Consider the following 27,325-nt stretch of genomic DNA (forward strand, 5'->3'; position numbering starts at 1 on the left):
GATTTTTTTTTTTTTTTCATTTTTCCTTAAACCATTGGAGGGTCTTGGAAGTGTGTTCCTACAATTCCACTCGTGGTCCATCTCACAGAGCCATCCTAAAACTGCAAGGCACACATGTCTGCATATCGTCACTCAGAAGAGCCCAGAGTGAAACCAGGCTCTTAAACAATAGCAAGGGGGTTTCTATGCAATACAAAAATATATTAAAAATACATAATGTAACTTGTCTTAATATACTTTTCTGAGTCTAAAAATATGCCAGACCAAAAGAAACATATTTACATAAAAAGCAGACAAGGTCAAATAACAAAGAAAGCCCTTAATTAGTTGTAATCAACTTTAATTTGCATACCGTATATAATTCCTAAATGATTGTTAATAATAACTTTATATAATGGACTTCCAATTTTCATGAAAATGGCACATTTTGATAAGCAGACACAAAACCCTAGTACTAATAAGGTTTAATTTGCATACATTAGACTGATTATCCAAACAAAAGGATTACAGTATTACTTCTCCATACCTTTATGTCCTTATTATGCACATTTATTAACTTCACAAAAGCTAGCTGTTAGTGACAAACAATAGCCGTGGCTGGAAGAGAAATCTACAGTATGAATAAAGTGCATTTTAATGCTAAGGAGCAAAGTTTATACTGCATAAATGTTTTGTTTAACTCTTTCTTTTGCAAAAGGCATTATTGCTTAGTATGGCAGGCACTATTAGATGGATAAATCACTTTTTGTTATGAGATTTATTTTTTTTCTTTTGGTAAAGAGTAGATTTTCTCAAGAAATTATGACCTGCTCATGCTCACAGTTTCCCAATGGTAAGTTAAAAAACCTGGATGGTGCTTGAACATGTAGAGAAAAGTGTTTACAATCACAGGATTAAGCTGTTAACTCGTGTGATTCCAGGGCACCATGTTAATAAATATATTGCCACAAGCTTCGTTTTCACAGCATAAATAATAATACAGGTGGCAACAGCTATTCCTAAGGGTATTACATATACCCTGCAATTAAAGTGTGAGCAAGGGGAGGGAAAAAAAATCATTAGCAGATCTGGTATCTGAAGCAAATGATGCTCACAAGGGGCTGAGAAGAAAGCCAATAGATGTGAAGCTCAAATTGAATGCCACCCTGGAGCTCCCTCCGTGCTGTGACAGGGGCTGGGCTGATGTGCAGTGAGAAGAGCATGTCACCCCTGCTGCATTTTGTGCCCTTCTGGTGCAATGAGCTGCCTTCAAACAGAAATGCTGCTTTTGGAGAGTTTTTGTTTCATGTTGTTTCGATGCTCCATGGCCCAGCTGGCTCTTCAGGAAGAGTTGCTACAGCTGTCACCAACCTTGACTTCTCTGGGATGAATTCTTTCTTGCACAGCCTTTGACCAAGGTCTCTGTGCCTGCATACAACTGATTTGCCTCACACATATGAGCCACACAAAGCAGTTTTTACCTTGAACCAGAAGCCATCCAGATGAATGGATGGATATTAATTCTTGAACGTGCAGTGAGCATCTGGCAAGGTTACCAAGTAGGGGCAACATACCTTTTTGAATAATTTCCATCCAACCATTTTGCAAAGGGCTGTGGGAGCTGCTTCTTCACCTGTGCAGCTCAAAGTCACTGACTTACACCTCAATGATGTTTGGTGCCACAGGGTCAGAGCCAGGGTCCTTCCCCCATCAGGAGCCCAAGGATATCACTGGGAAGCTGTCAAAGAATAAAGGCCTTGTGGTGCAGCTGAGGGTCTCCAACTGTGAATTTGTTGGTCTAGAAAGAGCAGGTGGGGAAAAAACATATTTCAGGGGATATGAAATACATGAGAACATTAAAATCTAGACAGAGACTTAGAGAGATCAGCTTTTTGCCATAAACATAGTTGGAATTTATTATTATATTTACAGTATTTGAGCTCTCCTATAAAGATACTGATATTTTGAAAGGTATCCAATATGTTTTTCTTCTAAGGAGATCCCAGAAAGAATGGATGGCCAAGGACAAATCTCTGGAGCCATGTTCCTGGACCTTCTGAATCAACCTCAGTTTATTCTTAAATACACAGAATAAACATGCCCAGAAGATGCAGCAAAGTCCATCCTGTGTCCAAAGTGACAGCCACCAAATTCTGCTGAGATCCACATGGATTTGGTTCCCGTGAACACTGATCAAAACAAGAGTTTTCATGGCATCCTACATCATTTGGGCATTCCTAAAGAAATCCCAGGTTATGAAGCACAATAATTTCTGCATAGCTTTTAGGTTAGTTGAAGAGCTCACAGTGCTAGAAAATTGATTTTTTTCAACCAGAACATGAATACAAACCTGATTTGCTTTTTCCTACCAAATCATAGCTTTGTTTCCATTGAATTATACAGGGTTTGATCTGGCCTCACTTCTCTAAGGGATAATCCTTACACACCACTCCATTAGGTTACCTTTGGACCTAGACTGCACTTGTCAGCCTGTAAATCAGAAGGTTCCTAAGTCCCTGCTGTTGTATTCATATTCTTCTTTTTCATAGCACTTCATGGTTCTCCCTGGACACCTGTTCCTTTTGTTTTCCTTTGCAAAAATGTGGAAAAGCATACAAAATTCCTTCTGTCTGGTTCTGCTCCCTGCCTGATCACCAGTTTGTCTTCCTGCAGGGAAAAAAAAAAAAAAAAAAAAAAACCACAACAAAGGTTTCGGTCTCCCATAGTGCAAGTCAGAAACCACCTCTTTTGAAGGTCTTAAAGACTCCTTTATTCATTGAACTTTTTCTTCCCCCCAGAAAAAAATTGAAAATGGAGCCCTGTTATGGGATAAGGAATTAAAGTGAGTATAAATAATGGCCCATTTGTTCTCATTTTCCATTCAGAGAAGGAGGACATGTGCTGCTCCTCTTCTGAGTGATGGGTCCACAGGAAACCTCTGGTACAGAAAGTTTTAAAAATCAGAAACCATGTTCAGTTTTAGAAACCTCATGGACATCCACAGCCCTTCAAACATTTTGAGAATATAAGAATACAAACAAAACAAAACCTGAAACAGAATAAAGCCGAACCATCCCTTCTAGTTCTTGTTCAAAGAGAAGAAAACTGAGATTTCCCCCAGCACTGCTATACAAAATGATGATTGCATATCCTCTGCTGAAGGAAGCAACCAGGCTTCCCAAGTAGCCCTTGACTCACTTAGAGCCCAGCCAAAGTCTTTAACAGTTCCCTGGGTTTTTAACACAAAAGCCATCACACAAATGTGCTTTTACTCATGAGAAAACCCTGTTTACTGGAGGAATTAAAGGTTCTGTGTTAGGATTACAAAACAGGAACAGTAATTTAGTTAAATCTAACATCTTTTGTTTAAAATTAGTTTTCTGTGGCTCCATAATATTATTTTTAAATTTCAAGAATGGAAATAATAGGTGAGTTCTGTAAATGACAAGCCTTTTTCAAGGTTTGATAAAAAGCTAAAAAAAACCAAGAAAGTACATTGATTCCAAACAATAACTTGCACCCAGTGAATTCAAGACTTTATAATCTGTGCATATGAATGGAAATATGTCTATAAAAATTTTCTAAGGACTGTATATGAAGGGGAAACCTTAAAACATATACTCCTTTATTTTATTGTATTTCTGAATTGAAAACTTTGAATCAGCAGTCCAACAAATTGCAGCTGTTGGAATTGCTGAGCCAGTTTACAAGCAAATTGATTTTTTTATTTTTTCCATTAAGATAAAGTCCCTTTGAATTTGGAAGGAAGAAGTGTGCTCCCTACCAGATAGTTACTACTTTTCCACAAAGTCATGCACACCCAAGGCCCCAGCTATCCATGTTCTTTGGGACCACAACTAGTGTTAGCACAGACACCTGTAAGAATCTCCATTCTTAATTATTTTTCAGAACAGCAGCTTTTTCCTCATTTTTGTCTTCCCACTTAAATCTCCTCGACAAATCAAATCTGTGCCTGATTTGGGTGCCTTGGTAGAAACTCTTCCATTTGTTCACCTCTACCCCTCTTATCAATGGATTGTCCTCAGTGCAGTTTGGGAGATCTCTGGTCCGTGTTGCTCTCAGTGGTGTAAAGCTGGGAGACAGCAGGTTCATTCACAACAACACAGTTTATATCCATTACGCATCCCCTTCCCACAGAGCACAACAGAGTACTCTGAATCTTGCATTAAAGGAGATGCAGAATGTTAAACAGATGAACACGGATGCTGTATCAGAATAGATCCTTCAGATATCTGAGCAGCATTCAGCCTTGATTGATATCAGGGATGCTCCATATAAAGGGGCCAACACCAAAAAAAGCCATGAGAGGCACTGACAGACAGCCACTGAAGAATTTTCTCCATGCACCCACGAGCATCAGCCTGTTACCAGGAAAAATGTCCATTCCTTTCTGTGAAATGCAAGTTTTTCTTTACCAAAACATTTTTTTTTAAATCTCTATGAGATAGTGGTGCTCCTAAATGACAGCCAGATGCAATGGTGCCTAGAGATGCAGAAAATAATGATAATAAATATGGTTTTAAGGTTAGATTTTCTGAGTGGAATGGTCCCACCAACCTTCACAGACAGTTTGCTCTCTCTTCCCTCTGATATTCTATTTCACTTCAGCCATGCTTCTGGATTAAAACACTCTGATCTTATGGATAACATCTCCTGAGCAATGAAATGCCAGACCAGCACCAACCCATGCCCTTGCCCGGATCATTCTGCTTCCTGCCCTGCCCTGTGCGGCTGCGTTGACTGAAATAGAACACAGCCCCACATGAAGGTCACGCCGGAGCTGCTCAGACACGGTGCAGCATTGTCCTTCGCTCATCGAACGCTCATTTGAATTTTTAATGGCTTTGCTTTCCAGCGGCGCTCAGCCCCTCTGCAGCGGCTGAGAGGCCGCGTTTCGGGGCGCGAGTGCCAGTGGATGGCAGGGCTGTCCCCAGCAGCTGAGGCAGCATTCACACACACACACACACTCACTCGGTGGCTGAGAGGCCGCGTTTCGGGGTGCGAGTGCCAGGGGATGGCAGGGCTGTCCCCAGCAGCTGAGGCAGCATTCACACACACACACACTCACTCTCACACCCTGTTTGCACAACCCGGGTGTTGCTGGCGCAACAGGCGGGCGAAGCAGTCGATAGCAGGGGGTTTATTTGCCCAAGTACAGCTAAACAACGGAAACCATTTGCAGGCAAGCCCTTCTGTTATTCATTTAAAGGAGCCACTGGAGCATTTTAGATAAGTGCATTTGAGAAAACAATGTTCTTGCTCATGGATATTCCACGAGCAGGAGAAGAGAATGCGTTTGACAAATAAATTATTTGTTATGAAGCCTTTGCTCAGTTCTAGTCAGCACATACAAAAGAAAATAACACGGAAAGTATAACATTAAATAAGCCTATGATCATCTTTTTAATTTTTTTAGACCACTGCACCTTAATGCATTAATAATTTCACTGAGTTTCTAAAGCTTACTGTGAGAAAGCTACTTGGGATTTTATCCATGGGTTTTCTAGGGTCAGAAGATCCATATTTCACTCCATCACCCAAACTGCTGTAAGATGCAGTCATAGGGGCTGTAGGATGCAGAGCTCCACACAGCTCTTCTTATATTTAGACAAAACGTTTACATTAGGTGAAAATATGCCTTCCAGAAAAGGAGTGGTCTTGGTTTAAATCCACAGAGTGCTAAGAAATCCACCTCCTTGGAGAAACATCACTGCAGGCAGCAGGGACAGCCAGAGCTTGTGGAGGTGTGGGAAGGCTGAGATCCTGGGAAAAGGACATACATGGAAATGGGAGGGAGAGGGAAAAATGTGAAAGGCAGGAGCCTCCTGGGTAAATCTAAAAGAGTAGAAAAGGCCTTTGAGGGACTCTGAGGACCCAAGATGAGGATGGGATGGGATGGGATGGGATGGGATGGGATGGGATGGGATGGGATGGGATGGGATGGGATGGGATGGGATAGGAAGCTGGCAAAATAGAGAGACAGTATTGATGGCATCCCAGTCTCAACCAGCAAACTGCCAGCCCTGACAGGATTTCATGAAGCCAAGGACTTGGGGGAAAAAACCAAACCAAACCAAAAAGAGAGCTGTGATGCACCAATAAGATCAGCGACCTGGGGACAATGGCATGCCAGCAAAGGACACACACACCTCTGTCCCCAAAGGCAAACCTGAGGCAAGAAGAGGGGAAGCTACATGGTCTCGGGGAGGGAGAGCAGGCTGTGGAGGGGTGGTACCACCAAGCTGTGTGCCCACATATGTTTATCAAATTATTTCCAGGAGTACTGGTTTGGTGACTAGGCTCAAGGAATGAGTAAGTTAAATACAGTAACTAAGTCTAACAGGTAGGTGAAAGCATTACAGTAGGTGAAAGCATTACTCAGAGACATCACTGCAGACCTGTTCTGTCTCATGGCCATGCAAAAAAGGTTCAACCCAAAAATGAGCTGGGAATGCTTCTGGAACATGGACCAGAGGAGAAGTTTTGTGTTACCAGATATGGGAAAACAGCAGAAGAGAAGTAAAGATGAGACACATTGACCTAAATTAACTGCTGTCCTCTGTCCACAGTGAAACCCATATAAACAGAAGAGTAAACTAATTGATTAAAAATAATGACAACTGAATAAAAAATTATTGAGAAAATACTTTTTTAAAATTACATCCATGGAATGTGGCCCAGATTTTGCCTACACATAGACATGGGCTAAATCTGAATTTCACGAATAATTATTCTGGAGTCACCACCACTGCTGATGTCCAACCTCTGCCCAGATGCCAACTATTACTGAAATTGCTCCCTGAGCTTGCACTAAAACCAAAGTGAGCAACAAAAGCTGGGGCTGGTTTCACAGGCAGAAAATAGTGGCACTGCAAGTGCCAGACAGCCCAGCTAACTGTGACCTGCACTGACACCTGCTGCACAGGGCTCTCCCAGCTCACCCCATGGGCAGCTGCTGCAGCCTCACGTCCAGGACAACAGGCAGAAAACTGGCAAAAATGGTGATGAGAGTCCAAAAAAAAAGCAATACTTGCAAAATGAGTTTTTCTCTTGGATGTGAATTCAAACGTGCTTAGGTCCAACATCACTCTGCAAAGAGATTTTAGTGCAGTGCTCTAGTGATAGCTGCTGGGTATGGATTAGCCAGTGCTTAAATTGTCAATCTGCAGTGACGGGATAGCAGTTATCTTACCTGAATTGAGGAGGTTGTTAAGCCATTGAACCCTGAGGTGTAGTATTCAGGTGACCAGTGACTTGTCCAAGCCCCAGGGGACACAAAGATGTGCTGGTTCTCCCCCAGCTGTCTGATCGCTGCTATAGGGGATGTGCAGCTGTTCTGAGATCCCGCATGATCGTCTGGAGGGTATTAGCCAATTGTTGTAAGTGTTTCACAAGACTCTAGCAGAAGAATTGAGTAGTTCTGGTGGTAGAGATCCCGCATGATCGTCTGAAGGGTATTAGCCAATTTTTTAAGTGTTTCACAAGACTCTAGCAGAAGAATTGAGTAGTTCTGGTGGTTGCAATCAAGTGCAACCACCCATCTCCACAGCTCAGGGCTGAACTGTGCAAAGCCAAGGCTGCGTCCAGAAAAGACTTCAGAACAGGACTCTCCATAAAGCTGAAAAATACATCGTGAATATGGATTGAGATAAAACGCTGTGAGGCTCACAGGGGGAATCATGTGCCAGTTCATGACATCCAAACGGCATCAGGCATTTCTCCACTGCCTGGTACCAAGGCATCCCACCTTCCCCAACGCCCGGCTGTACTACTCTTGTTCACAGGACCATAGTCCTGAACGCTTGTCGGGGGGGGAGAGAGGGGGCTGTGTTGAGGGGAGGAATGAGATTAAATCACATCTCTTGAAGACCAGTGGTCTCCCGTGTGTCACTCTCCTGCGCGCTCGGGTGTGGGGCGCTTCAGACTCGCGTTCCCTGCGGCTGGCCCTGGGTTACCCAGGAGCCGTGGCTCCCACAGCACAGAGCCAGGGGGAGCATGGGGCCAGGGCGCCAAGCACGTCGAGGAACGGGGAGGAAATTACAGCGAAGAGCTGAGAGGGCAGGCAGAAGGAGAGTTTTTCTGTACCTCCCTACAGACAGCTTCTACACAAGGCTTTTTCTTCCGCATAAAGTAGACAGTGATAAATCGAATTGTGGTATCTATAGTAGATAGCGATAAATCAGGATTTTCGGTAGTTGTTATCGTTTTCTTCTCCATTGCAAAGAGAGTAAAAAATAAACAACCACCAGCTTGTGTAAAAGCCTGGGGATGGGCTGCGGCTGCGGCTCCACCCATGCGCAGGGCTGGCAGGGAGCGGGAACCCACCGGAGGGGTTCCCTACTTCAGCAGCTTGTATCGAGGCTTGCGGGAGGCGCCGGGGACGGGATGGGTACAAACTGCTCACGGACCAAAAGCTGCCGTGTGCTCATTCGATGGGTCACAACCTTGTGTCTCCGGTGGCCGCCGCAGGGAGGGCAAATCCTCCCCAGCCGAGGCAGACGCTATTCCCTGCGAGGTGAACACATCTCACCCAGTCTTGAACCGATCGTGCACATTTACAACCACAACGTCTGAAACAGAGCTTCGCCCTGTCTCCGCCCTAAGATCAAACACCTTTCCCAAGCCTGACAGCGAACTGCCATTTTGTAGCCACGTCCCCTCGCAAGGACGGGGGAGCCTCCCAACGACGGGGCTCTGTGTAACCCGAAAGATGAACAGGGAAAATCAGTAACCAGCTCAAAGCCCGCTGCAAGCGCCGTCCCCGGGCAGCAGCCGTCGGGCGGCGGTGCCGCGGCAGCCGCGGTCGCGCCGCCCCAGGCGGAGCAGCGCGGGGAGCTGCGCGTCCGCCCGCGCTCCGAGGCCACCCGGGGCCGCCGCTCGGAGGGGACACGGCGAGGGCAGCCCGGGCCGGGGGTCCCCGGGCAGTGCGCGCCGCCCTCGCCCCGCGCTGGGAATGGGGGGTGGTTTGCCGAGAGGGCCGGTGCCGGCAGCGCCAGCGCTCCCGCCGCTCCTTCCCGGCAGGGCCCCAGCGGAGCCGGCGCGGGAAGGTGCGGAGGCCGGTCCCTGGGGAGAAACTCATCGCGGAGGCCCCGGGTGCGAGGAGCCGGAGCGGATATTGTTCTGGCAGAGGCAGCCGAGGGTGTTAATGTAGGCTGGCTGGAGTGAAATAAGGCAAATATTTCCGTTTGTGCCCTCCTGCCTCTCTCAGCACCGGCTGTCAGTCCCCGGGCTTGTTATCCGTACAAGGTATCAGTTTGTTTGGCTGAGCTCAGCAAGGTTTTCTTCTCCGAGCAGAACTATAATTGCTATAATTCTACTGTATCATTTGGATCATTGCAGTATTGTTGTTTTCTCTCTCTCGTTCTCTCCCTGTAATACTGCCATAACGCGCTCCAGTGTTAAATTAGCAGGTTGCAGGGGGAAGGGAAGAAGAGAAGGCGAGGGAGAGACCATAAATGACTAAAAGTTTGTTTAAAAAAATAAATAAAGCAACAAAGTGACTTGGCAGAGGAGAGCTCGCATCGCGAAGCATTTTTGCCTGCGAACGGGAGTACTGCGGACCCGCCCCACGCCCTGGGCCGGCCGGGGCCGCGTTTCCTCCGGCAGGGCCTGCCGGGGCTCCGGAAAGTGGGGAAGGGGAGGCTCCCCGGCCAGACTCGGGCACAGGGAGACGAGGGACCGGGGCAGGAAAGGAGTGAAAACAAGCTGCGGACGGCTGGAAGGCCGCAGCAGGGCTCCCTGCGCTCCGCCCGTCCCCGACAGCCTCGGGCTGCCTCCCGCCCAGCCCCGGCTCGCACCGCCGGCAGCCACCGGCGGGCCTGGGCGCTGCTGAAGCCCCGCAGATGCCGCACCCAAGGTCCCCCGTGCCCTGCGGCTGTCGCCTGTGCCGCTGCGGGTGCGGGTCCCCCCCTCGGGCACGCAGCTCTGCCCGTCCCTGCTCTGCCACTCGCGGTGCCGCGGCTCGCCCGGCAGGACAGCGAAGGGAAGGCAGATGCGGGCCGGGCTCCCCGGCTGCCCGAGCGCCGCTCCTGGCCCGGTGGTACCCGCGGCTCCGCGCAGCTTCTCCCGGGCCAGCCCCGGCAGGGAAGCCCGGTGGAAAAGTCGCGGTGGAACCGCCCGGCACGGCCAGGGCGAGAGCAAGAGGCGGCAGCCCCTCTGCTCGCCGAGCCTCGCCAAGGGCACCCCCAGGTCTTCCTGACTTTATTTTTTGTCGTTGTTGTTGTTAGTTGGTTTGGGATTCGGGGTAGATCTTTTTCAGTTGCTGAGTTAGTGAACTAATTGCCACTCGTGCCAGGGATGGCAAAAGCTCCCTAGAGCTGAGCACGGTGGCAATCGGCAGCTCTGCGCAGCCCAGGAGCAGCCGGGCCGGGCTGGGGCCGCGCCCGTCGGGGCGCTCCCGGTGCATCGCCCGGCCAGGGGATCAGGGGGAAACGAAGCGGGATGAATGAGCAGTAGGAGCCCTGAGGGGGCCCGCTCCCAGGGAGGGGACGACTCTGGGTATAGCGTCTGTCCCCGAGAAGGCACCTTTAGAGCTTGGAAGTGTGTGCCTGTGCGCCCTCGGGCGTGGACACAACCAGAGCGGCGTTTAGCCCACGCCAGCACGGACACATGCACGCACTCGCTTTTCTCTTAATTATCTCTGGTTAATTAGCCGTGATTCCACACGGCAATTGTGGCACGAACATGGGAAAATGGGGCTGTCTCCGCTTCGGTTCTCGGGGCTGGGCATCACCCGAACGAGAAGACGGGTTATTTGCGGTGACGGGAGCAGTTTCTCCGACGTGTTTGTGCTTGCGGGAGTCCGAGAGCAGGAGCGCACACGAGAGCGGGGTCAGGCACCTGTACCGTGCCCATCAAAACTGAGCCCAAACTGACCGGACAGGGAGCCTGAACTTGTGACCGCCCAACAGGGAAGGGAAAGGAGGGAGCACAAAAAACCGTCAGAGGTCTTCCGGCCCCGAAGCGGCGTGGAAAGCGCCGGCGGAGGGGCGATGTGTGTGCGGAGAAAGGCTGTCAGGGCAGAGAGGGCTGCTGGACAGCAGCGTGCCGGGCTGCGCGCCCTGCCCTGCCCGGGGAAACTCTTGCCGGCTCCCGCACTCGGCTGGGCCGGTCCCCGCCGCGCCGCGGCCGCTACGGGCGCTGCGCAGGTGCTGTCACGGAGAGCCCCGAGCGCGGACGCGGCATTTCAAACACCGGCGGCGAGCGCGGCCCTGCGCAGCGCCGCGCCCTGCCCGCGGCAAAACACGGCGCGGATCCCCCGGCGCCGCCCCCGCCATCCCGCCCGGGAATCGCCGGGACTAAGGAGGGGTCGGGCGGGGAGCGGGCCGCCGTCGGGGCGGAGGGGGGGTGGGCACGGGAACTCCGCCGCCGCCCATTCCGGCCGATCCGGGGCGGTCCGAGCCGGGCTTTGCCGGGCGCCGTCTGTCGGCGGCCGCCCGGCCTCCGGCGGGAGCCAATCAGGGGGCGGCTGCCCGCACGTGGAGCCGAGGGGACTCAAGAGCGCCGCGGCCGCCGCTCACTCCCCCCGTGACGGGCGTCCCGGCGGCACCGGGCAGCGCCGCGGGGGCGTCCGCGCCGCCGCTCCCGCCCCGGCCCCACGGCTCGGCCCCGCTGCCGCCGCCATGAGCGGCCCCTACCCGGAGGAGAGCTGCGCCGAGCGCCCCGAGTGCAAAAGTAAATCGCCAACTTTGCTGTCCTCCTACTGCATCGACAGCATCCTGGGCCGGCGGAGCCCCTGCAAGGTGCGGCTGCTCGGTACCGCGCCCACCCTGCCCGCCATCGCCGCCCGTCCCGACACCGACAAGGCCGCGCAAGGTAAGCCCCGCCGTCCCATCCCGCTCGTCCCGTCCCTTTTCCCCGGCATCGGGCAGGCCCGGCTGTGTGTCCCCATTCCCTGCACAGCCTGCGGCTCGGCTCCGGCCCCGCTCCCCGCCTGCACCGCACGGCCCGGCGCCGCCTCGGAGCTGCGGTCGCTGTTATCCCGTTACCGTGCTCGTTAGCGGCTGCTATGCTGCCAGGAAGCGCGGCCAGAGCCGTGCCCGGAATTCGTCACAATTCTTTCCCTGAGGGTCGGGTACCGGCGCTTTAAGCTGCTCTTGCTTTCGATATAGGTGTAATTTTTAAAGCCAGAATAAATCGGTGCGAGATGTGATCTGTGTGGGGGGAAAGCCTGGCCCGTTCGCATTAAAACCTGTAACGGGTTTCGGCCAGCGAGCTGGGGCCGCGCCCGGCAGCAGCCGGGCACTGATACCGGGCCGCCGGCAGCCGCCGCCCCCGGCCCCAAGTTGGGAGCAGCCCCCTCCGGAGCCGCGGGAGCCCGGATGGGCAGCTCCCATGGGCGGCCTCGCTCCCGCTTTTCCTGGCGTACACTGGCGGGCGGGATTCTTTCTTCCAAAACCAAAACTAGACTTGGGAGGGGGGAATTATAGGAGGGGGGAACAAAACAAAAAAAAAAAAGCCCGCGGAGGAATCCCGAGCCGCCGGGCGGGCTCAGTGGAACCAGCGCTGCCCCGCCATGTGCGATGTGGCTCGGCGCTGCCCGCTGTCGGAAGCTGCCGGCGCAGGCCAGGGGCTGCCAGAGACCCGCAGCCTGTCCCGGCCCTGAGCGGGCGTCGGGCCGGGCTCAGCGGCCGGGAGGAATTTCTTCCCAGGCTGGGAGCAGCGGCGCGGGCCGGGGCCGGCCTGAGGGACGGGGTGGGAGGTGGAAAACGGTGCACGAAGGATGGCTGAGGGACTGGACTCTTGCCCTGGGCTCAATTCGCGCAGATCCTACTGACCGTGTCTCTCCTTCTCTCTTCCTTCCTTCCTTTCTTTCTTTCCTCCGCACCCTTCTCCCCGCCACGCCTGCCCGCTCCGTCTGACTGCTGCGGCCGTCTACGCCACTTTCATGGCTCAGGGTCCCCTAAGGCCAGTCCCCCCTTCGAGCCGGCCGAGCTGCACCTTCCCCCCAAGCTGCGCCGGCTTTACGGGCCGGGCGGGGGCCGGCTGCTGCCGCCGCGGGCGGCGGGGCCTCGGGGGGACCGGACGGAGGGGCGACCGGAGGGGGGCGCGGGCCCCGTGCCCGCTGCCGCGCCGTGGGACACGCTGAAGATCAGCCAGGCGCCCCAGGTCAGCATCAGCCGCAGCAAAAGCTACCGTGAGAACGCGCCCTTCGTGGCGCCGCCGCCCGCCCGGGACGAGCTGGGCAGCCCCGCCGCGCACGTCGAGGAACGGCCGGGCCCTGCCGCGCCGGCCGCGGAGGAGGAAGAGGAGGAAGAGGACGAAGAGATGCTGGAGGAGGACGAGGACGAGGAGGAAGAGGAGCTGGAGGACGACGAGGAGGAGGAGCTGCTGGGCGAGGACGGCGGGGGGCTGCTGAAGGATGCCCGCCGGGGCGCCACCGCGGCCCCCGGGGCGGAGGGCGGGGATCTGTCCCCCAAGGAGGAGCTGCTGCTGCACCCCGAGGACGGCGAGGGCAAGGACGGCGAGGAGAGCGTGTGCCTCTCGGCCGGCAGCGACTCCGAGGAGGGGCTGCTCAAGAGGAAGCAGCGCCGCTATCGTACCACCTTCACTAGCTACCAGCTGGAGGAGCTGGAGAGGGCCTTCCAGAAAACCCACTACCCCGACGTCTTCACCAGGTACCGGCGCCGGGGCCCCGGCCGAGCGCGGAGTGAGCGAACCCCGGGGGGACGGGACGGGACGGGGCCGCAGTGTGCTGTACCCCGGCCTCCAAACCGCCCCGGCGGGGAATCCCGCTCGGGCACCCCGGGCTGGAGGAGACGGGGAGCAGGAACGCGTTCAGGGGGGACCCAGGGCCGGCAGAGCCGGGCAGGCCCGCCTGCAGGCCGCCGCCGGGCGCTATTTTTACCCGCTGCCCAGCCTCCCTCCCTCCGCGGCCGCGCCGGGATCGGTTACGCGCTGCTCGTGGGCTGGAGCCCGGCCCGGGGAAGCCCCGGCAGCGGCAGAGATCAAAGCGCCGCTGCCTAAAAATACCGGCACGGCACGTCGGGGCCTCTTGGTGCTCGGAGCTGTCCCCAAGGAGCCCGGTGGGGCCCAGCCCGGCTCTGTCCACACTTTCGGGGACATTTTCCCGTTGAAAATAGGAGCTCGGGTCTGGCCAGCGGCTCCCCTGCGGGAAGCGCAAGCAGGGAGAGAGGCAGAGCCGCCAGCCCTCGCTCGCGCTGACCGAAAATTGCATCTTCCCACTCCTGCCCTTAAGGCTAGAGGGGGATCGAGTCCCCAGAATCACACTTTTCGATCCCGAGTCCCCAGAATCGCACTTGTCGATTCCGAAGACCCTCCCGGTTTCTCGTTTGTTTTGCCCGGGGCTGGGGTTCGGGGCAGCGTTGGAACACGAGTGTTCACGGGGGCATTTTTCCCCTGGACCTTGGAGCCGCGCATCGCCCGCGGTGCTCACCTCGGGGCGCCGCCTGGCCCCGGCCCCGGGAGCGGCTGCCCGGGCCGGGAATGGACATACCGCAATTTTTTTCGTTGTTGGTTTTTTTTTTTACGGCTTTGGGTTTTGCCCCGGAGCTTTTCACTCCCTGAGGGCGCGGGGCTCCGGCCGCAGCAGGGTCCCAGTTCTGCTGGGAATGCTCCTCTCTGGGACACGGAGCTGATGAGCCATTTTGCAGTGCCTTAGTGTTTTCCGATTTACCTTAATTGTGGCAATGTGAAACCTCCGTGTGGAGCTTCCCGGCTGCCGTCCCCTACACGGCAGCTGCGGCTGGAACTGGCCGAATTTGGGGAGCGGCGGGGAGGGAATGCCAAAACCCTGGAGTCCCCAGAGGCCCAGCTCGGCGGCCCGGAGCCGGGCCGAGGGCGGCGACAGGCGGTGTCCGCCCGCGGCCCGGCCCCGCTCGCCTCGGGCACCGGGGTTTCGGGCGCGGGCGGCTGGCGGTGCCCGGGCTGACGGCGGCGTCTGTGTCTCCCCCAGGGAGGAGCTGGCCATGAGGCTCGATCTGACAGAAGCCCGAGTGCAGGTGAGTGGCAGCGGCGGGACCGGGACCGGCGCGTCCCTCGGCGGCGCCCCGGGGAAGGGTGGCCTGGGTGGCCTGGCCCTCCTCGGCGTCCCCCCGGCCCCGCCGGGGCCGAGCCATCGGCTGGCGAATCCCCGTGGGATTAAAACTCGGGGCTCCCGTTTCGGTTGTTAGAAACCCGCTCGGCCGCAGGTCGGGTATTTGGCTGCCATCAAATCTCCAATCGGGCTTCATAAAAGCCCACTTAGTGCTAGAACAAACAGGGCCATTTGAAGGCGAAATGTTGTTTGATTTCCTCTCCGCCTGCACAAGGAGCTGGCTAATGCTATTTGATTTCCCATTTTTGATAGCAATAAGCCTGCATTGATCTAATAGTGAGTGAGTGCAATGCTATTAAAGGTGTTTGCCGCCCCATACCAGAGTGCATTTCCCAACCCGGGTCTCATAACCAAAGAGACGATAAACATTGGGATGCCCTGATTGCCAACAGAAAACAGATGTCTCTGGGTTTGAAGCTGAGCAAATCACTTTACAGTTAAAATCGGGCGCTGATAAAGCATAATAAATTCCATATGGCTCATTTAATACACAACAGCTTCTTGCATTAGAGGGGCTAATGATGAGATTTGTCCCCTCCTTTCTGTTGACACATTTCTCCATTGTCAAACAGAGATGTGACAGCAAATCAGTATTTTCAGCTCAGGGGAACAAGTCGTGGGAAAGTTAAATAACTTTTTTAACAGAAAGACACCCCCTTTCTTTCTCCTCTATTCATGGCAGAAGATGTAATTAAGTGAATATGAATTATGAGAGTCCCTTCGTTTACCTTTGGGTCTACTCAGACTTATTAATTCAATAAGGGGGAATTGTAGTGAGGACAGCTTGCTAATTGAGTTTTAGCGGGGAGAGACGCTCCCTCCGTGCCAGGCTGTTGCCTTCCACACGAGCACAATGCCTCTTCATCGTGGGTACCCAGACAGGCGTGCGTGGAGATCCATTCCCGCTGAACAACTGTAGGGAGACTCGCAGCGCCGCTGCCTTTCTGCCTTCCGGGAAGGAAGGGTCGCACACTGAGCTTACAAAGCCGAGCATAACAGGAAAAACTCTGCCCACACCTGCCCCAAAAGATTTACAAATGTCTGTCTCTCAAAGTCTCTGTCTGTAGGTGCGTGTGATGGCCCCACACTTGGTTATTAACGGAATATTTTATTTTCCTTTGGAATGCGGTTTATTTTCCTCTACCTCTCTCCTGCTTTAAGCAGTTTTAGTTCACGATTTTTGCTTTGTGGGAGGGGTAAAAGGGAGAAAGGACGGCAGTGCTATGGCATCCTAACTAACTTTCATAAAATAGATCTTAAAAAGGGCAGCCTTGAAATCTGTATTTGCTGCTTTGGTTGCCTCACAAATTATTTATTCGTTTCAGACATCAATGAAATTGCGACTTTCCCCCCTCTCTTTAAATCTGAAGGGGGAAAAAAAGACTGCGATCCCTAAACCATATAATTTGTAAATATGCGCTTTAACGAAAAAGAAAAAAAAAAAAAGTCGCGGTGTGGGTGTGAGTGCGGAATAATTCCCGCGTAGTCCTCTTGGGAAACCGCACTGCCGCTGCTCCAGCGCGGCGGGAGCCGCCTCCCGCTCCGCGCTCTGCCCGCACCGCCGCCCTGCCGCGAAGGGGTGCGGGCTGCGGAGCCGCCCCTCGGACAGCCGGGGCCCGCCTCAGGCCCGGTGTCACGGAAAGCCGGTGTCGGTCCCGGCACGGCCCGGCACACGTGGGCCCCGCGGGCCGGCCCCTTGGGAGCGATCCCGCTTCGGGGGCGGCGGAGGAGCGGCGGCCGTCGGGCCGGTGCGCGGCTCCTGAGGGGCTCGCCGCTCCGAGGGCGCGGGCTGGCGTATTAAAACCGGTTTTTCTTTTGGCTTTCAGGTATGGTTCCAGAACCGTAGGGCTAAGTGGCGGAAGAGGGAAAAGGCTGGGGCTCAGACACACCCCCCAGGTTTGCCTTTCCCTGGTCCCCTGTCAGCAACTCACCCCCTCAGTCCATACCTTGATGCTAGTCCTTTCCCTCCTCATCACCCAGCTCTAGACTCCGCCTGGACCGCCGCCGCCGCCGCGGCCGCCGCCTTCCCCAGCCTGCCGCCGCCGCCCCCCGGCTCCGCGGCGCTGCCCCCCGGCGGGACGTTCGGCCAGCCGGGAGGAGCACAAGCCGCGACGTGCCGGGCGGCGTGAGCCGCTCCGGCCGCGGGGAGACCCTCACGGGCGGGTTTTGAGCGGCGGGCGCGAGCAGCTCGGCCAGGTTCGCGTCGGGACGCGCTCCCGCGGGAGCCCGGTGCGCGCTGCCTCCTCCCGGCGGGCAGCCCCGGTGCCGGGAGCGACCGCGGGACCGGGGCTTCCCCGCGCATCCCCGCAGCCCCGGCCATGCCTGTGGCAAGCGGGGGAGCACCAAGCTCAGCGATTTTTACTCTTTTTTTCACCCCCCGAAAAAATGTTTTCCTGCCGGGCGTCGGGTCTTCCCGGCGCGTCCGTGTCCCCTCGCGTCCGCGCTGGGCGGGAAGGGGCCGGGCGGGTCCCGGCGCGGCGCTGACGGCCCCTGTGCTTCCCTTGCAGGCTCTTTTCCACCATGTCCCCCCTGGGCAGCGCCTCCAGCGCCGCGGCGCTGCTGCGGCAGCCGGCGCCGGCCGCCGAGGGCGCGGTGGGCTCGGCGGGGCTGGGGGACCCGGCCAGTGCCGCCGCCGACCGGCGGGCGTCCAGCATCGCCGCCCTGCGGCTGAAGGCCAAGGAACACGCGGCCCAGCTCACCCAGCTCAACATCCTCCCCGGGAACAGCACGGGGAAAGAGGTGTGCTAAGGCACGGCTGCCGGCCGCGGGGTGCGGGTCAGGGTTTTTTTTAGGGGGGAGAGAGAAAAAGAGGGAGAGTAAATAGGCGAATCAATAAAGGTCACCTCAGACAGCATGAATCAAGACCAAACGGGGGGAAAAATAATAATGATTTTTTTAAAAAGGAGGACCAGCAGCTGAGACTGTAGTAGGTCCTCTCGTTAGGAACTTGGGGAAAGTGAATGCCTCTCGCATCAGCCCTCACACGAGTGAAACGACACTTAAAACCTCCTGAATAAGTAACTCCTTGGCTGGTACATTTCTTAAATGTACGACGTGTCCATTTCCTCTGTGAACATAAGGGGGGAAAAAGTAAAAAAAAAAAAAAAAAAAGAAAAAAAAAAAAGAAAAAACCCTAATAAAAGTTACTCTATATTAGCGTTTCGTACACGAAATATTTTTCCTTCTGTTTATCTGGCAAGAAAAAAAAAGAAAGAAATAGAATTTAATCAAGAAAGTGAAACAAAAAACAATAGAGAAGCTAAGAGAGGGGGAAAGCTACCCACATCTTCTTAAAATAGCATCCTAGGATGTTAAGGTGGTCAGTTAGAAGCGCTGGAGAACTATTTTACATGTTGCAACGAGCTGCATATGCTAACCAAGGATGCTGACAGTGCAAACTGAAAGTAAATTTGATGCTGTAAGATAACCAGTGCACTTAGGGGAAAGGGTATATCTTTTTCTTGTTATATTCTTTATCACTACACCAACCAAGGTTTTTATATCAAACCAAAGCGAAATACACTGCTAGAATATGGACTGTTTAAGTCACTAAACTGTGATTATTAATTCTGTACATACCATTGTTATAAAAAAATGAACAGAGCTTTGTATATTTGAAAAGTTATAAAACAATTGCACTCAGTGTAGTGTTGTAAAAGTTTGTCATTCTGTAGATTCTTACTGTGTTGTAGATATAATAGGGTTCCTAGACAAATATTTATGTACAAACTCTTTATTTAACTTATTAACTGTAGAGGTTTCTGAAACCCTCAAGAGGCGATGGTACAGTACTTTTTTCGTGTAATGTCGTTATTGTTAACACTTTTCCTTGCTATCCGGTGGAGAAGTGCCACGTTCAGAAAATAAACAAAAATATATGTTTAACAAAAAAAAAAAAAAAAAAAAATATTTTTAAAAAAAAAAAAAAAAAAAAAAAAGGCATCAAAAGAAAAGCAAAAAGCCCTGTCCTTGCGGGGGCTGCGGGCCCGGGGGCGGCCGGGGCTGAGCCCCGCGGGTCGGGGCGGGCGCGGGGGCTCGGCCGGGCTCGGGGAGCTCGGGCCGCGGGGGCGGCGCCGTGCCCCGGTGCTCGGGCCGGGCCCGTGCCGCGGAGCCGCCGGGCGGGCACGGGACACCGCCCAAAGTCGGGAGCGGGGGAGAAAACCCGGAATTTTGGGGAACGCTTGGCCGCCCCCGCACGTTTGGGGTTATAAAAGTTTCTCTGTGCCTGCCCCTTCGTTCTCCTAGAGGTGAACTTCCGTTTCTTCCCTCTTCCTTTATTAGTCCCCGGGTGGATTTCTTCCTCGTCTCTTTTTTTTTTTTTTTTTTTTTTTTTTTTTTTTTTTTTTTTTTTTTTCGTTTTTTTGGGGGGGGTTTTTGGGGGGCTTTTCTTTTTTTGCTTTTTGGTTTTTTTTGTTTTCTTTTTTTTTTTTTTTTTTGGCCGCAGCGGTCCCGTCTGCCTCTTCCCCGGAGCAGGGGCGAAACGCGGGCAGCCCCCGGCCGCCCTCCCCGCGGTCCCTCCCCGGCCGTGATGAGTCCTGGTCCCCCCCGACCAAGCCCCGGGCTCCGGACGGGCTGTCGGACAGCCGGGATGTGTGTGGGATGCTTTTCTTGGGTGATTTGGTCCAATCTCGGCCCCGCTCCTCATCGTCGGGCCGGGGCCGGAGAAGAGCCCCGGGGACCGAGGGGCCCCGGCTCCGGGAGGCAGCGGCCGGGAAGCGCCGCTGGAGCGAGCACCGCGCGTGGGAGCCCGCCGCGACCCTTCCCGCAGCTCCCCCTCCGCCCACGGCATTTCACATCCCACACCCCCCAACCCCGCCCGCCCCCAGCCGTATTTTTGAGTTCTAAAACCCACCATAGGCGCGAAAAAAAAAAATTTATGGGAAAAATAAGGCTTGTTCCTTGGACGTTATTAACAGTGCTGCCTGAAATATACATTTTTGCCTCAAAGAAAAGGGAATCATTATCAAGCCATTAGGCATTAAGAAATGTCATTCAGTCATTTTTATTCATTCTGCTGAAATCTTCGTAAAAGCCCGAATCATACTTCTGCAAGCAGCAATTTTGTTAATCCAGGGGGTTATTACTCTGGTCCCTTATTAGGATCTATACTGCTGCCAAGCAATCCTATAACCTTCTCAAAAGAAGTTTACCTCCGTGTTATAAAACCAGTAGTGGTATTTATACTGTGCAATAATTAGTGTATTACCTGAATCCACTAACAGGTTCATTTTATCTCCGCACAAAACCCCTAGTCTGCTTATAGAAAGCTTGTGCCTCCTTTGGTGCTGTTAAAGTGGTGAAAGAGTGAATGAAGGCTGGTAGCACTTTCTCCTTTCGCCGTGCCTTAATTCCCATCTCTTTTTGCTCTCATCCAATTAGTGCAGTGTATTAAGCGGTTTATCATCTCATAGTCAGCTATTGAGAGAAACAAGGCGAACACTTTGCAATAGAGCCTGCTCTCCTTTGACACCCTCAGGTACTTACATATTCCACTGTGCTATGAATAATAGAGGAAGAATAGAGCGCTAATTCCCTCATCAAAGAATGCCTTGTCTGCTGCTTTGCTCAACAACACCATTCTGATCAAAAGAAAAGCAATAAAGCTTAGCATAACAAAACGAAACCTACTTATTAGCTTAGTGGTTAAATTAATGCAGAGCCGCTGCTATTCAAAACCAAGGTTTGAAAACAGCCTCCAACAACCTGATAATGCTGCCTTCGGGATGAAGGAATTTTAATCTGAAATTTGAAGCTGGCACAGATGAGTTAATCTATTAAACTGCTATAAGGAGGGTGCGGGAGAACTATTCAATTAAGGCACATTTAAGGTGCCCTGCAGAAGACGGGGATGGATTCGAAGGGGAAGATGTGCTCCGCTTCGGCCTTAGAAAACTGCCTTTGGCGGCGAAAAGAGGGATTTTGGCACAGCAGCAACCGTGTTTGCGGATGGGAATTCTTTTTCATATCGCATATGTCATCAGCGAAACCTGGCCACCGGCTCCATATATCAACACTCCTCTTCCCCAACTGCAAATAAATACAAATAAACACGAACCTTAATTCTAACAGCACGCGGTGGGGGAGGGGGATATGAGGAGGAAAAGGAAGGGAAGGCGATTCAGGCCAGACCAGCCTCAGAATGCAAACCTCCGAACTTCAGTTTTCCCAAATTATTTACAGCGCAGCGTTTATCAGCTCCATTTAATATTAAATGCTATAAAGATGATTTTGCATTTCCCAGCCTTTCTGAGGGGCCAAGACGAGGCACGGTGCCCAGAGCTGATTAGAGAGGGAGAGAGGAGGAGAAAAAAAATCCGGTTTACTCCTTGCCAAGACTTCAGCTCTGATCTGACCAGCTTTGCTGAGAGGAATCAAAAAAAGCCTCCATTCGGGGTAAAAGCCCTCATTTCCCATCGCCAACCCCCCGGGCTGTGGCTGCCCGGGGTGGCGGGGGCTCCGGGGCTGTGCCACTCACGGCTCCTCCGCCTCGCTGCGTGGGGGGAACAGCCCCTCGCAGGGCCACTCCGTGCTGCTGCGCCCTACACAGTCATTCCACAACACTCTCATTTAATCTAAACATCCCTAAACTTGCAAATTAACAGGCTCTTCAGCTGTAATTATACAGATACATACAAGTGCCACAGGGTCAGGTTACGCCATATCTATCCATTTTATTTGTACACCTAACGTTTGGAGGAGAAGGTCACACTTTTCACTTTCCTAAGGCATTCTACCCAGTAGAATCAGTATATATCAGTAATATTTTCAAAATCCTAATTGGGCTGGACACAAAAAATCTAAAAATCCCTGCATGGAATTACAAGAAACCAGGATCTTTTGAAGTTCTGCAACTTCAGTACAGCATCTTGGCAGCAACACCTTCTTTCCAAGACAAGACTCCAAATAAAGTCTGTTTTACAATATTAACCCAACTAAACATATTGGAAAGGATCAATAGCTCACCAGGGTGGGACAACACCTGCACAACACCAGAGACTGCACAGATTCCATTTCTCACTGTAGTGATTCCATGTGAGCAGAAATGAAAGGGTTTAGTTCCAAAAGTTGCTAGGAAGATGACTGTGTATTTAGGCATATTCAAACTGACACTACCCATACTGACACACAGCTTCTCCCAAATGCCACTCTGGGGACAAATGAATGTCACAAAATACTCTGAACACAAACAGACACATGAATCCCGACAGTGCCCAACATGTTCATACTGATCCTTTTACTTTTTCCTCAAGCTCCCTTTGTTAATGGCTGTTCATCCTAAAAATAGACACAACAGCAATTCTGTAAGACCAGGAGAAGTCCAGAGCAATATCACCTAGCATGGGCTATTTTCAACCATCAGATCAGAGAATCAAATTCTCTTTTACTAGAAAACTTTATTTTCCTTCAAGTGTGAAAAAACTTTACATTTTACACTGTTTAAGATTTAAAAGCATTTTTTATAACCTTACATTAATATATCACATTGCAAACTAAACAGTGAACAGAGTACAACAATATTTTGTATACAAAAGCATGTACCCAAATTTATTCTCTTGTCATATCTGCTTGTCATTTTATTAGAAGTAAATGAAAAATACAATTTGTTTGTAAAAACTGTAAAATCTCCAACACAGTAATTATTACAGAACAGTAGCTATGATTTGCTGCTTTCCATTCCCCTGTTATTGGTTACAATGCCATCCCAAAAATATTTTTCTCTATCGATTGCTTACTTTCAAATACTTTGAAATGAAACACATTTATATCCTTTGCATGAGTGAAATGGGTTTTGTTCATGTGCATGGCTTTACATCCACACAGAAATTTTCAACGTGGCAAAATGCTATGCTTAAAGATGCTTGGAAAGACTCCTAATAAAAAGATGGTCCCTATTTTTAGCACCTCCAGGTTTCAGTCGTTCTTTAATGAATTTCAAAGTAAAGCGTCCCTACCTCTGTTCAGAAGGTAATAGGACATTTAAATGCATTTAGGTTTAGTATTGTTTTTAATTGGTATGTTTATGATCAGGAAGAAGATAAACCGTGAAAAGGCAAAACATTAGTGCTCCTACTGAGACCTCTACTAACCTCTCTTCCTGAGAGCACCTCTAGTAAATACCCTGGAGCAAAGTCTAGGATCACTTACATTCCAGCAACTCTCACTGGGAATTATCCAATTAAAGCAGCAATTCCCCCACCCCCTTTTCCCTCATAGGTCTAAATACACAACAAAAAATATTGCAAAAATCAACTACTCCATATTTTAATAACCCTGGTTTCTCAATGAAGAAAAAAAAAGAAGATAAAAACACCTTGAAATACTTTATATCCACGACAATCATACATCCTGTTTTCATCTCCCATTTTTTCTCCTCCAAAGAGACAAGATTATTAAAACATCATTGTACATACTGAAATAGAGTATTGCTGAAGAGATCATTACTGATGAACAAGGGACTAGCCTCCCTCCATTTTTAATCAATCACTGTCATTCATTACTGGACTCTCCCACAGATCTATCTTCCTATACTGACGGTGAAGAGTTTGCCAAGGTTCACTTCTGAGTAGCCACTCATGGCCAGGCATTTGTCTACGGTGCTCTTCAGTCTTTTGTAGGCCTCAGAGACTTCCCTCCTGAGTGGCTTCTTCTTCAAATACTCTAGAAGAACAAAGAGAAAAAACCCAAAACACAAAGAGGGATTAAATGACCACAAAAAGACAGGATTTTTGCATTCATTAGACTGTGAATCGAGGTATTTTAAAACGAGGTGAATGTTGTAGTTACCCAAGAGCAGATTTGTGGCAAGCTCTCCCACGTTCTGCTGCATTCCCTGCCTTTCCTGCACGAGCTGGTGAGGGACCATGGTGAACCCTGGCCACGGAGCCAAGGCTGAAGCTCCCTCAGCCCCACCAGCACAGGAGCTGTGGAAAAACTGACAAGAGCCACCCCTAGTCCAGTTTTGTGATCTAGCTGGAGTGCAGTAGTTGGGCTGGATCTGAAAGGATCTCAGGTGCCTTAATTTAGTGAGAACTATCCGGAGTCCTCAGGGGTTGGAAGTAGGGAGAGATTCTGTCCCAGAGTGGCTTTAGAAGTAAAGGAGATCACAATTCATGTCAAATTCATGTCCCTCATCCCTGCTGTTAATACTGGCACTGGTACAACCTGGGACAGACTTATAACCAGTCTTGTGAGTTCTCAAATGCACCTTGTGAGCAGGATAGGAATCATGATCCTCAGCACTACGGAGGCACTGGAAGGAAAGGGGAAGTAACACAAACAAGGAGAATTCCATGCTACTTTACCCTAAAATGGAGAGAAGATGCCCAGTATCTCAAGCAGGAGATGTCAGGTTCACCTGACACATGAATGAAGAGGCTCCCAAATAAGATAAGAGATGTCTGGGGGACATGGCATTTACTCACCTGTACCTTTATGTGTGCGCAAATTCATGTGCATGAATCTGTACGTATTTCAGCAGCAAAGACCAAGCTGTTTTATTTCTGTTAGGGTTTGTTTTTTCAAATTTTCTGCCATTAAAAAAACACACCCAAGGGATTTTGTTGGCGTGATTGTCCAGCTTTTCCTTTATAAAAGCTGTGAGCAAAGACTAAAAGAGCAAAATATTCCACTACTCCATGATACAGCAATGCCAAGTGGATGCAGATCTGGCACAGTTCTGCTCCTGCTTTCCAACCAACTCCACATTCTAGAACAGCAGCTCCTACCCAAAAGCCTGTTCCTGCAGTTACACCTCAGAACACTGGAGAGCACACAGAACAAGGCTCCCTCCCAGGCAGATTCCCTGCTTTTAGACTGGAGGCACTCCACGTCCAGCAGCACTAGGAGAGCACAGAACAGGTACTTCAAGATTTGAAGCCATTGAGGTGCAGGGTAAAGCATGTGTGTTGTGAGCAACCAACACCATCCTTCTATTGCTCATTAGCTTTGCCTCACCTTTTACCTTGTGCCTTCTCCCTGACACCTTCACAGCCCTCCTGGTCCTTTGAATACATAACAGAGGAAACTCTGTCCCCTCTCAAACAGCTTTTAGTCTACAGCACCAGTTAAGATGAAAAACCAATTGTCTCTAAAAACAGTGGAGTTTATTTAAGAAAAGGTTTTTGGGGAGAGGGACACTGTTTTTTTGAGTCTATATGTATAAAGGATGAAATGTCTCATTTTTGTGACAACTCACCTCCCACCTCACCTCTGTGATGTGACTGAGATGAAGGTGTCCTTTCAGACAGCTTCATCTCAGCAGCCAAGGATGCTACATGAGGAGATGGGATGAGGCAGGGATGGGAGGCATGGTGACAGAAAAAGCTACTACAATTTTGAGGTTTGTGAATTTCTCCTCCCTGAGGATTTACAAATATTTCTGCAGAGCCTCAGATGTTGCAGTATGAGCTCAGCAGACTAGCTCTGGATACATACAAACAGCAATGTTTTACTGAGAAATTGTCACCTGCTTAGGTTTTCCATGTTATTCACAAAGTTCCACTGAAGTTAACTGCTTTGCATGAAGCTATCAACTCTTTAAAAATTAAATTAAAAAATTAAATTAACAATGCCTGAGTAAGTGAATACACTGATTAAAAGCACTTTGATAAGCACCTTTCATGCATTGTTGTGAAGAAGTTATGTATTGTGTCTGGGTAGTAAGCACACAGAGGGAGATGCCTTGTTGAAGATATCACATTTTTACTGTTACACAGACAGTAATGACTTAAAGCCTATTAGCAGAATTGGATTTTCCTTAAACTACAACTCCAATATAACAAAAGCTTGATTATGTGAATCTGCTCATTAACAGGCTGAAGTCACTATGGCATAAACACATTTAACGATTCTGAAAGTATTTAGATATAGGGTTAAATTAAACAAAGCTTGAAAATTGTCTTAACCAGATCCATAAAAACACCAATCCCACTTTGCCACAAACTGAGCTCGCACTTGTTTATGTATTTTCAAGATTAATGATACAGCAAGTGGGTTGACTTGCAACTGCTCACATTAGCCAAACCATGCTCTTTATACCAAGGAACTGTGGAAAATTCCACCCTAATACCTCAAAACTAGGCCAAAATAGTTTAAAGCTTCCTGGAGCTCAGGAGGGACCAAGGTAAAATACATCAATGTGAACAGCTGGCACATGTGAACAGAGCAGGAAGGCACATTAATCATTAGAACATTGAGGCAAACAATACACCAGGGCTGAAAATAGGGAACACAAATACAGACCCATGTACAGCTCCAATTCAGGCTTCAGGGCTCCAGCCATCCCACTAACAGAGCTGCCAGCTCCCCCCAACATTAAATCTAAACTCCAATTATACGCAATAACCTTTCTGACAGTATGCTTCAAACATTTCTTAGATGCAATTACCCTTGTAGAGGCAGGCAGGAAAGGGTGGACTGAAAAAAAAAAAAGGAGAAATATGAGGGGCCTCGTTGAAGTAATGAGGCCAATTTTAAGTTTCAATTATAAGAGAATGGGAGCCGGGAGCTCCGGGAGGAGAGGCAGGCAGGGCTGTGTCTGCAGCACCATGCATTTGAATGACACAAGTGCATCTGATGACTGGGGAGAAGAGATTTAAAGAACTGTAGTAATACAGAGCAGGGGAAGATGAGAGAGGACACAGCTCCTGATGTGTTTACCTCCTTTGCTGATGGGATATTGACTTTTCCCACCAGGTTGGTTAGAAAGGGGACTATTTACGCTGCCACACAGCAGAGTAAGAATGACAACCGGCATCACTCTGTGCTCCTCTGAGTAAAAGACAACTGTGGCCGTTGTATATCACACAGCCAGTCAATACCTTTGAGTTACCACACCACCCAACTTAGAGATGCATATAAAAGCTCCTACTTTCTTCCTAAATGAGAATTTAATCAATAACATGCCCAAGGCCTTCTGAAAACTAAGCTATACAAACTGACTGAAATTGCCTTTTAGTGCTCACATTCTGAAATAGTTCTATACCCATTATCACCCCATCATTGTTTTAGTAACATCCAAGTTCAGTGGCAATGAGAAATCTTTTAAGATGACCACTGCTGCAGAATGTATACACGGCTATACATAACGAGATATATTTCTGTACATGCAGAGTGTACAAAAGACACTATGAAAACAAATATAAAATTAGAAATTCAATTATTTTAATAGAAACATAGAAAAAAAAGTGCTTCTGATTGTATGCAAGTAAAATTCAAGTGCTGCATTTTCTAAAGTCAGTAAATCACTGACTGGTAAATAGTACAGAATTA

General features: G+C 50.6%; 2 protein-coding genes across 4 annotated transcripts in view; one reads left to right on the top strand and one right to left on the bottom strand.

Annotated features, from left to right (window-relative positions):
- The first annotated feature begins 11,507 nt into the window (after nucleotides 1–11,507).
- ARX (aristaless related homeobox) lies at nucleotides 11,508–18,846 on the top strand. 3 transcript variants are annotated; one of them, XM_039714360.1, is made up of 5 exons: nucleotides 11,510–11,814; nucleotides 12,896–13,616; nucleotides 14,915–14,960; nucleotides 16,882–16,951; nucleotides 17,563–18,846. In XM_039714360.1, the coding sequence occupies exons 1-5, from the start codon at nucleotides 11,622–11,624 to the stop codon at nucleotides 17,724–17,726; spliced, it is 1,194 nt and encodes a 397-aa protein (XP_039570294.1). In that variant the 5' UTR covers nucleotides 11,510–11,621; the 3' UTR covers nucleotides 17,727–18,846. The 3 variants fall into 3 exon arrangements, with proteins under 3 accessions (XP_039570293.1, XP_039570294.1, XP_039570295.1); XM_039714359.1 differs by lacking the exon at nucleotides 16,882–16,951 and having other exon boundaries at nucleotides 11,508–11,814; XM_039714361.1 differs by lacking the exons at nucleotides 16,882–16,951; nucleotides 17,563–18,846 and adding an exon at nucleotides 17,036–17,114.
- A 3,583-nt stretch (nucleotides 18,847–22,429) lies between these two features.
- The window catches only part of POLA1 (DNA polymerase alpha 1, catalytic subunit), a 184,592-nt gene continuing 179,696 nt past the window's right edge, over nucleotides 22,430–27,325 (bottom strand). Inside the window, 2 exon segments of the mRNA XM_039714362.1 lie at nucleotides 22,430–23,572; nucleotides 23,574–23,713. Coding sequence (XP_039570296.1) covers nucleotides 23,543–23,572; nucleotides 23,574–23,713 — 170 coding nt within the window. The 3' untranslated portion in view covers nucleotides 22,430–23,542.

This window comes from Passer montanus, unplaced genomic scaffold (genome assembly GCF_014805655.1).
Source record: "Passer montanus isolate IOZ18808 unplaced genomic scaffold, ASM1480565v1 scaffold3, whole genome shotgun sequence".
In the NCBI taxonomy this organism is placed as follows: Eukaryota; Metazoa; Chordata; class Aves; order Passeriformes; family Passeridae; genus Passer; species Passer montanus.

Bases quoted from the DNA above. Each gene is read 5' to 3' on its own strand.
- ARX (XM_039714359.1), top strand. From the start codon at position 11,622: ATGAGCGGCCCCTACCCGGAGGAGAGCTGCGCCGAGCGCCCCGAGTGC. The intron at 13,617-14,914 runs GTACCGGCGCCG...TGTCTCCCCCAG, and splicing joins TACCCCGACGTCTTCACCAG to GGAGGAGCTGGCCATGAGGC. The intron at 14,961-17,562 runs GTGAGTGGCAGC...CTTCCCTTGCAG, and splicing joins TGACAGAAGCCCGAGTGCAG to GCTCTTTTCCACCATGTCCC.